Here is a 10,975-nt window from a genome sequence, read left to right on the forward strand (position 1 = left end):
GTGTACCACATGAGCACCTACTGTAGCCAGTCTATGGGAGAGAGAATTATTGTTGGTTTGTCAAGAGATCAAATACTTATTTTACTCGCCGAACTGCAACCCCATTTAAATAATACATTTATTTATTATTTGGTTACCATTTACTTCAGTCTACATACCGCTTGTGTCTGCCGAAGCCCAAATATCAGCCAGACAGAAAAGAGTATACCAACAAGGGATCTCATTCTGCAATAATCTGCAGGAACAAAAAAAAAGTGTTATATTATTCTACATGAATTTCTGTACGCCCTACCTAAGCTACATGTAGGAACTCAGTAGATGTAAATGGGTTCTGACATATGAAATCTGGAATCTTTGAGGCTAACCAGTAAAAGGGGTCCCACTCACATCCTTTTTCATGTGGGATGATAGCTGATGTGAAAAATATTATTTTTTAATATTATACTATACTATATTTTTATTATTATATTATATTATATATATTTTTTTATTTTACATTCATTTTATTCTTCTTATTTTTCTTTATACCTTTGTCATGATTTTATTATTGTTCCCAGGGACTTGAGTACCTTATATTTTTATTTTCTTGTATAATATTTCATGTCCCCGCCTCCCCGCGCTAGCATGCAAAGGCGAACGTGTGTGTCGGACCCATACACACACACGCAAACAGCGATTGTCCCATACATGTGATGTATCGCCACAAACATCAGATCATGGGCAGTAATTGTAGCACCGGACCTCTTCTGTAAATCTAAAGTGGTAGCCTGTATAAGCTTTGAAAGCGTCGCCTATGGATAGTAAAATGTACGCCATTTGTCGCTGTTGCATGGGTGTGAACAATTTGACAGCATGACATGTTTGGTATCTATATACTTGGCGTAACATCATCTTTCATAATTTACAAAAAAATAGGGTCATGTATTGTTTTTTGAATTTTAATGCAAAAAAAAAATTAAAAAAAATGTATTTTTCCCCAAAAATTGCGTTTGAGAAACCGCTGCGCAAATACCGAGTGGCACAGTCAGAGTGTACACTGGCAGAGCTCACACATCACGCATACAGTCGGGTCCAGTGACGGCTGGTGTATTATTGGGGGGGGCAGCAAACAACAACCACCCCCCCTCGGTCAGCCAGTGGCACCCCCCCCCATGCTGTCTGTCGGTCAGTCGGGTCACCCGCACTGGCGGTTGGTTGGTAATTCAGCCCCACACTTACCCCCCCATCTAAGTCGAGGGCGGGCAGTGCTCCTACGGGCGGCGGCTTCCATCGCGTCTCCTTTTATTCTGCATCACGGTGGATTCCGCCATGCGTTTCCTCCCTCCTCCTCCTAGGGATCCAATAGGATCACCTGTCCTTTCAGCCAATCGAGTGACGTGTCTCAAGACCTGCTTCCTGATCGGGAGGGAGGAGGATCAGTGTGACAATAGTGAATATTCATTCGTTATTGTCACACACCTGGGTGGGTTCAGGGCACAGTGCTCTACACCCAGAGCCCACCCTTTTTTGAAGCCTATTAGAGCCTCTGGCTCCAATCATGTACTTAAAAAAAAAAACATTGGAATCCATGCGTTCGGCGCCCTGCATGTAGATTTAGGGGGCGGGACGCATGAATGGGGGGGGGGGTGGGGGTGGCATCCATGCGCCCCTAATGGACGGGCTGCCACTGGTCAGATCCCACAAATTTAAAAACCCCTGTGCAAATGCAGTGTGACATAAAAAATTGCAAAGCCCGCCAATTTATTATCTAGGGCCTCTGCTTTAATAAAATATCTAATGTTTGGGGGTTCTAAGTAATTTTCTACCATAAAAAAATGATTGTTACATGTAAACAAAAAGTACCAGAAAAAGCTTGGTCCTCAAGTGGCTTTCTCCTAGAAAATTAATTAGAATCCTTGGGGATTCTTTATACGTTTGTCTTGATTTTATTATTGTTCCCGGGGACTTGAGTACCTTATTTTTTTACTTTCATGTATAATATTTCATGTCCCCGCCTCCCCGCGCTAGCACGCAAAGGCGAACGTGTGCGTCGGTCCCATACCCAAGCATTATATATTTACTGAAAGCAGAGGCCCCGGAGAATACAAATACAAATTTTCAAGAAAACATACATTTAAATTAATTATGGTGCACACAAACACAATATAATACCCATTTTTTTTGGTAAAATATAAAAGATGGTGCTGCGTCAAGTAAATAGATACCAAACATGTCAAGATTAAAACCTGGGCTCGCCTGTGAGATGGTGACAAACGACGGTACCTAAAATTGTCCATGGGCAACAATTTTAAAGCCTTCACTCTGTATGCGCGCTGGACCTACTGTGAGAGTCGGATCCCACAAAAAATTTATAACATCACTAATGTTGTAGCAAGTGTTGAAAACAAAGCTTGTTGGCAGTGGGGTGGAATTGCATTGCCGCCCATACAATAGCCACAAAATTTCTCCTGCATTTAATGCATTCCTATGCATGTGTGGGAAACTTCATGAGGAGGCAACTTGGATTTCATGAAATATGGCAACTTAGATGATAAAGCAATATACAGTAAGTGAGGGGCAACATAGCACCACAAAGACGCAGACTACACTATTGTTGCTGTTACTGTATAGTCGTTTAGTCGTGTCCAACTCTTCGTGACCTCATGGACTATAGTGCGCCAGGCTTTTTTGTCCTCTACTGCCTCCCGGAGTTTGCTTAACTTCATGTTCATTGTTTCGATGATGCTATCTATCAATCTTGTATTCGGTCGTCCTCTTCTCCTTTTTCGTTCCATGTTTCCCAGCATCACATTTGAGAAGAGTAAACAGCGCTTAAGAAATGTGTATGGTGGCAGTGGAGCCCATCCGTTTCGTCTGAATAGACATCATCTGGGGTGCCAGTCCACTGTAGCCATTCTGATTTATATAAGAAGTATGACCCCAATAATGAGAAACAGACCTGTGATGCGTCATCAATCTCAGAAGAGCAAATCAGCGATCACTCCCTGTAAAATTAAGATGGCGAATCGGTGTGCGTACCACGCCTCGCAATAGAATCACATTAAAACTAAAGAGCGCATATGCTTGAGAACGTTCGTTCCATCTGTCTAAATTGGCCGTAGTATGTGTATGTATGAATGTGAGCAAGGGACCTGAAATTGTAAGCTTCTTGTGGGCAGGGACTGATGTGAATGCATAATATATATAGAGAGAGAGAGAGAGAGAGATAGATAGATAAATAAAAAAATATAATAAATCCCTCTGGTTTAGCTTCAGAAGTTCTTAGCAATTAGGTCCCCCAACTTTATCTCGATGAGCTCAGGTAAGTTTCAGCTGGGCTGTCTGGGAGGGCAGTAGCACTCCAGGCTGGGAACTTCTCCAGGACAAGAACCAGACTGCTCCAGATTCTAGACTATTTATGCGTTCTGCAGCCACTAGGGATGGGCCGAACGACAACCTGCTCGGTTCGCACCAAAACTTTCGAACATCGCGTAAGTTCGGAACCGAATAACGAACCCTATTGAAGTCTATGGGAGCCGAACGTGAAAAATCAAAAGTGCCCGTTTTGAAGACTTATATGCAAGTAAATGGGCATACAATGGTTATGGGGGTACAGGTACTGCCCAGGGGGAAATGTATCAATGAAAAAAAAGTTTGTAAAAAACGTCATTTTTAAATGAGCAGTGATTTATTGATGCTTAAAGTAAAAGCATAAAAATGAAAAATTATGTAGCGCTGGTAGATTTATGATCTACCATCTGATAGGTAAATTTAGTAAATTGCTCGTTAGAGGAAATGAGATTTGCCTCTGTTCCAGCTTGGCTGACGTTGCGTGTGATTCCACACTGAGCCGGTGGGTGTCGTTGTTACCCTTAGCTGGTGTTGGAAAGGCAACGTGTTGAAGCGTATGAGTGCTCCTCTGTCCCGGAGACAACTCGGTGGAGGTGGTCCTCCGAGTTGCATTCTGGGAGAGGGTATTTATGGGACAGACGCCATGTTTCAGGGTTCCTTTTACAGCCACCTGCTGGAACTCCTGGCCGACAGGTATGCGTTAGAGTACCACCTCGTGGTCCTCCGTTCCGGAGGCCTGCGTTGCTGCGGTGCGTGGGTGGGCCCAGATTCCTGTCTGGGGCCTACCACAGCAGCCAAGGAATGGTTCTGAGCTGTCTATCCAGAGTGAAGAAGCTGGACAACCGAGGAGATCCCAGGGGAGGACCCGTCATTGAAGGATCATGCTGGTCTGGAGATGGGCCTGGTGACTCGGTTGGAGGACGTATCCTGAAGTAGTCTCACTGCATAGTACTGCCGGGTTGGCTTAGAGATCCAAGTACTGTGTCTGACATTCACCGCAAACCAATACATCCTGTGGCAGAGGATCATACGGGTTTATTCCAAGCAAGTATGTGGCAGAGACTTTTGTTCGTGCTACGTACTGGCTGCTAGACAAGTGAGAGAGGCCTATCCCGGCGAGCAAAGATCGTGTCCCACAAGGGGATCGCATTCAATCACAATATTCAACTTTAAAGGACGTTCTAAAGAGTCCTAAAGAAAGGTATTTGAGCTTCCGTGCAGTTTTCCTCCTGCCTCTTTCCTGCTACTTCCTTCATTACTTGGTTCAATAAAGCATTGAAAACGTACTCAAGTGTTGGTGCTTGTATCGTCCAGAGGTAAACTCAACGGAACCCTAGACCCGGTCCTGGTGAAACAGAGGTATCGAGAGTGAAAGTAACAACCTGCTTAAACCAGCAGCTCCACCGAGAGTTATTGCTACAATTAATTTTAATATAGTGTCTGGGGGGTCCCCTTAGTCCACCTGTAAAGTGCCACATCTGTACTGTGTATAGAAGCATCTGCAGCAATAATTGCATTTATAAAGCCCCAAAAAAATGACATTTTCCCAAAATAAAGCGTTCTTTATTTTGTAAGCAACGGGTTGGGGAGCCAGTCTGTATGATGAGGCCACAATGTAGTGCACTGGGAACAAGATTAGAGATTTTTGGGATAAATTCTGGTGTCTCCACCTCAGACTTTGGATAGAAATAACGGGTGTGGAAAAATTGTTCTTTGACTTTAAGTTCGACTCGAACATTGTGTGTTTGCCTGTTTGCCGAATAGCAAACAATTTGGGCTGTTTGTGGCAAATTCGAAAGCCGCTGAACACCCTTTAAAAACCTATGGGAGAAATCAAAAGTGCTAATTTTAAAGGCTTATATGCATGATATTGTCATAAAAAGTGTTTGGGGACCTGGGTCCTGCCCCAGAGGACATGGATCAATGCAAAAAATGTTTTAAAAATGTCAGTTTTTTCGGGAGCAGTGATTTTAATAATTCTTAAAGTGAAACAATTAAAGTGAAATATTCCTTTAAATTTCGTACCTGAGGGGTGTCTATAGTATGCCTGTAAAGTGGCGCATGTTTACCGTGTTTACAACAGTCTAAGAGCAAAATGACATTTCTAAAGGAAAAAAATCATTTAAAAGTACTTGCGGCATGTGGCCTGGTACAGGTTCAGAAGGGGGGGCGCTCTCTCGCCCCCCTCTTTTCCTGCGGCCTGCCAGGTTGGACCCCCACGCCATTTTTTTTTATTTTGGCGCGGGGTTCCTCTTAAAATCCATATTTCAGGTCTGATATAGATTTTGAGGGGGACCCCCACGCCATTTTTTTTTTTCAATTTTGGCGCGGGGTCCCCCCTTAATACCCATACCAAAGGGCCTGGTAATGGACTGTGGGGGAATCCCATGCCGTTTTTTTCAATGACTTTGATGTGTATTGCCGGGATCGACAATTCATTATAGCCGCGAGTACTTTTAAATTACTTTTTTTCCTTTAGAAATGTCATTTTTGTGCAGGGACTGTTCTAAACACGGGAAACATGCGCCACTTTACAGGCATACTATAGACACCACCCAGGTACGAAATTTAAAGGAATATTTCACTTTTATTGTTTTACTTTAAGCATCATTAAAATCACTGCTCCCGAAAAAAACGGACGTTTTTAAAACATTTTTTTGCATTGATCCATGTCCCCTGGGGCAGGACCCGGGTCCCCAAACACTTTTTATCACAATAACTTGCATATTAGCCTTTAAAATTAGCACTTTTGATTATTCATGTTTGTGTCCCATAGACTTTAACGGTGTTTGCGTGTTCAAACAAATTTTTTGCCTGTTCGCATGTTCTGCTGCGAACCGAACCGGGGGGTGTTCGGCCCATCCCTAATAATGATAATGAACGGTAATGATAAAATTGGTGCTGCATTCCCCCTAATTGGTATACAAGGCATGTTTATGTGTCCCTTCATGGTGTGGATACCAAATAGGGTGCACCTAATGATGGATCATGCAATATGTATATATGTCTGTGTGTGTGTATGTGTATATATATATATATATATATATATATATATATATATATATATATATATACAGTATCTCACAAAAGTGAGTACACCCCTCACATTTCTCCCCTCAAAATAACTCAACACACAGCCATTAATGTCTAAACCGCTGGCAACAAAAGTTAGTACACCCCTAAGTAAAAATGTCCAATTTGGGCCCAATTAGCCATTTTCCCTCCCCCGAGTCATGTGACTCGGTGTTAAAAGGTCTCAGGTGTGAATGGGGATCAGGTGTGTTAAATTTGGTGTTATTGCTCTCACTCTCTCATACTGGTCACTGGAAGTTCAACATGGCACCTCATGGCAACGAACTCTCTGAGGATCTGAAAAAAAGAATTGTTGCTCTACATAAAGATGGCCTAGGCTGTAAGAAGATTGCCAAGACCCTGAAACTGAGCTGCAGCACGGTGGCCAAGACCATACAGCGGATTAACAGGACAGGTTCCACTCAGAACAGGCCTCGCCATGGTCCACCAAAGAAGTTGAGTGCACATGCTCAGCATCATATCCAGAGTTTGTCTTTGGGAAATAGACATATAAGTGCTACCAGCATTGCTACAGAGGTTGAAGGGGTGGGGGGTCAGCCTGTCAGTGCTCAGACCACACGCTGCACACTGCATCAAATTGGTCTGCATGGCTGTCATCCCAGAAGTAAGCCTCTTCTAAAGGTGATGCATAAGAAAGCCCGTAAAAAGTTTGCTGAAAACTAGCAGACTAAGGACATGGATTACTGGAACCATGTCCTGTGGTCTGATGAGACCAAGATAAACCTATTTGGTTCAGATGGTGTCAAGCGTGTGTGGTGGCAACCAGGTGAGGAGTACAAAGACAAGTGTGTCTTGTCTACAGTCAAGCATGGTGGTGGGAGTGTCATGGTCTGGGGCTGCATGAGAGCTGCTGGCACTGGGGAGCTACAGATCATTGAGGGAACCGTAAATGCCAACATGTACTGTGACATACTAAAGCAGAGCATGATCCCCTTCCTTTGCAAACTGGGCCGCAGGGCAGTATTCCAACATGATAATGACCCAAACATACCTCCAAGATGACCACTGCCTTGCTAAAGAAGCTGAGGTTAAAGGTGATAGACTGGCCAAGCATGTCTCCAGACCTGAACCCTATTGAGCATCTGTGGGGCATCCTCAAATGGGAGGTGAAGGAGAGCAAGGTCTCTAACATTCACCAGCTCCGTGATGTTGTCATGGAGGAGTAGAAGAGGACTCCAGTGGCAACCTGTGAAGCTCTGGTGAACTCCATGCCCAAGAGGGTTAAGGCAGTGCTGAAAAATAATGGTGGCCACACAAACTATTGACACTTTGGGCCCAATTTGGAGATTTTCACTTAGGGGTGTACTCACTTTTGTTGCCAGCAGGTTAGACATTAATGACTGTGTGTTGAGTTATTTTGAGGGGACAGCAAGTTTACACAGTAAGGCCCCTTTCACGCGATCGGACCGCCAGGTCCGCCTGTCAGTTTTGACAGCGGACCTGAACGGGCGCTCCATGTAAGCCTATGGAGACATGTCCGCTGACATCCGACCTGGTCCGATCCGCTAAAAGCAGACGGATGGCTCTACGTCCAGGTCCGTCGCTGGCGGATCGGATCGGGTGAGATCTGATGAAAACGAACAGGCTGTCCGTTTTCATCCGATCCCTCCATAGTGAGCAGAGAGGGACCTGTCATCCACCGGCTCAGCGGAGAGCAACGGACTGATCTCCCGCTGAGCCGGCGGACCGAGGCGGGCTCCATAGAAACGGAGTCCGCCTTGTGTGAAAGGGGCCTTATACAAGCTGTACACTCACTACTTTACTTTACATTGTAGCAAAGTGTAATTTCTTCAGTGTTGTCACATGAAAAGATAGAAGAAAATATTTACAAAAATGTGAGGGGTGTACTCACTTTTGTGAGATACTGTATATATATATATATATATATATATATATATATATATATATATATATAAACAATATATTTACTATACCACTCCCGACAGGAGGTAGGGCAGAGACAGACCTGTTTGTGGGGGGGGGGGGGGTAAGACAAGAGAATGAGAAAAGAGAACTCTGGTTTGGAAATAATTTCTTCCCGGAGGGCTCTATTGGCTAATGTGGTAGCTTCCTGAGTGAAACGGGGCAGAGGGTCCCGAGTTAGCTTAGAGTAGGTGTTGGTAACAGTCTCAGGGATTCCTTTATGTAATCCGTTTTATTTTGAATTACAATACCTCCACCCTTGTCTGGAGCTTTTATGATGACGTCCTCGTTGTCGGCCAGAGTGTCTAATGCTGTTCGTTCAGCCTTGGATAGGTTGGATATTTTCTTGGAGTTCTGGTTGGTTTGGCATATCTTGATGAGATCTGCATACACCATCTGGTAAAAGGTGTGTATGTAGGGACCTTTTTTGTGTACTGGGTTGAATATTGATTTTGGATTGAAGTGGGTACTGTATGTTGAACTTGGGGGAGGTATGTGAGGACCTAGTGCAAATCCTAGTGATGGTAGGCACCTACCCTCACTAGCACTGTGTAAGTGCACCTTATACTGTCAACAATTTGTATTTTAATCAAATAAAATAATGCTGCACTAGGATTTGCCTGGCGCTTCTCTTCCTTTCTTGCCTTCCTTTTCCCATAGTGATCGGGTCCCCCAGCCCGAGCCTGAAGCAGCCTTGCTCCCTTTGCAGCATTTGTTTCAGAGACTCAGAGTTGACAGGGGCACACCCTCTAGAACTTTATGTTTAACTCGTTTATTTTAGGACTTTGATCGTTTTTTTTACAAAAACCTTTGTTTTTTTTGTTTTGTGTTTTTTTTTAATTTTTACCTCTACAATATATTTTTATTGTTGCTATTGATGAACCAGCATACGTATCCTCCCACTATTTTTCATAGTCGGGCATTTCAGCTCTGAGCGTTACACCAGTACTTTAATGATACTTGCACCATCTCACACTTGACCCAAATCAAGACCAATAACTCAGAATTCTGATATATTATCTCAGAAACATTTTTGATTACCTCCAAGGACAAATGATACAAACCAAAAACTGAATCTATGACATGAGCATACTATTATAATCTGCATGAAGGAGAATACAATCACTGATACAAATGTCATCACTTACCTGGAGGAATATTGGTATCTTCTCTGGTGGCCTCTGGTCACTGCACTGTGCAATGATATTTATGCTAAGCTTGTCCTTTTCATGGACACAATTCTCACCACTAATCAGGAGGAGACATGGATATCTGTATCTTCTTTGGTGGTCTCTGGTTCCCTTTCTACATATGCTAAGCTTGTCCCTTTCATAGACACATTTCTCATCTCTTACCTGGAAGAGACACAGAGATCTGTATCTTCTCTGGTGGTCTCTGGTTCCCTTTCTACAATATGCTAAGCTTGTCCCTTTTGTGGACACAATTTTCATCACTTACTTGGAGGAGACACGGAGATCTGTATCTTCTCTGGTAGCCTCTGATCCCTCTGCTATGATATTTATACTAAGCTTGTCTCTTTTACTTTCAGAATAATGCATCTGCAAAGACCAACCCCAGCCACAGAACACAGGTCGACAAACCATTTCCTATGTAAACATTCTCTGCAGCTTAAAGCGGAGGTTCACACAAAAATTGAACCTCTGCTTTTCAGAACCCCCCCCCCTCCCGTGTCAGATTTGGCACCTTTCAGGGGGGAGGGGGGTGCAGATACCTGTCTTTGCACCCACTTCCAGGCATAGACTCCCACGGGAGTCTATGCCTCTTCCTGTCCCGCCGCACACACGGGTCTCAGAGACAGCACGGACCATTCAGATTGTGCTGCGCGACTCGCGCATGCGCATGCACAGTAGGGAACCGGGAAGTGAAGTGAAGCTGCAATGCTTAATTTCCTGATTCCCATACCGAAGATGGCGGCGGCAGCACCTGAGGATCGAGGGACGGTTCGGCCTCGGGTGCCGACATCGCTGGACCCTGTGACAGGTAAGTGTCCATATTTTAAAAGTCAGCAGCTGCAGTATTTGTAGCTGCTGACTTTTAAAAAAAAATTTTCGCGGGGCTCCCTCTTTAACTAATAAAAGTAACTTCCTCCATGGGCGTGAATACCATCACATGTGTATGCAGCACAGATCTGTAACCTCCCGAATGAGCCAAACACATTCTGTGCTTAAAATGTGTGGACACCTAAAACTTGTTCTTCTTGTTTTAGGGTAGGGAAGGGTAAATATCCTTATAAAGTTTGTTTTTTACCCTCGGTGTCCATCTGGGGAGATTTCCCTTAAATTCCTGTCTTGGAGACAGAACAGGAAATTAGAGGAAGTCTCTCCAAAGTGAGGAGAATTTCCACCTTAGAGAGTTCACAGGAATAAGTGTCCCCATTGGATGCTTTTCCCCTCACTTCATGTACTGGTGACAGCTCAGAATTGTTGGATTACCCATCACTATCTGTCTCAGTGACAATGGTCTTCAGTAGGCTTGCACCGATACCAGTATCAGTGCATTTGCATGAGTATCGGTACCGGTATCTCCACCCCTTCCCTTATATAACTGATGATAGCTCATGGAGCTGTCATTTGGCTGGCGTTACTGACTCCATCAGTTGTATCTGCTG

General features: G+C 44.0%; 1 protein-coding gene across 4 annotated transcripts in view; it reads right to left on the reverse strand.

Annotated features, from left to right (window-relative positions):
• The window catches only part of LOC141126647 (ecto-ADP-ribosyltransferase 5-like), a 74,869-nt gene extending 64,960 nt beyond the window's left edge, over positions 1-9,909 (reverse strand). For 3 of the 4 annotated variants that reach the window (XM_073612582.1, XM_073612580.1, XM_073612583.1), the window contains exons 1-2: positions 9,805-9,909; positions 159-235 (exon numbers count right to left, since the gene is read on the reverse strand). In XM_073612582.1, the coding sequence (XP_073468683.1) occupies positions 159-224 (66 nt within the window). In that variant the 5' untranslated portion in view covers positions 225-235; positions 9,805-9,909. Of the gene's footprint in view, positions 1-158; positions 236-9,494; positions 9,767-9,804 lie in introns of those variants that run through there. The other variant, XM_073612581.1, reaches the window with a different exon arrangement.
• Between the last annotated feature and the right edge of the window lie 1,066 nt (positions 9,910-10,975).

The sequence above is a fragment of the Aquarana catesbeiana genome, linkage group LG02 (genome assembly GCF_042186555.1).
Source record: "Aquarana catesbeiana isolate 2022-GZ linkage group LG02, ASM4218655v1, whole genome shotgun sequence".
Classification (NCBI taxonomy): Eukaryota; Metazoa; Chordata; class Amphibia; order Anura; family Ranidae; genus Aquarana; species Aquarana catesbeiana.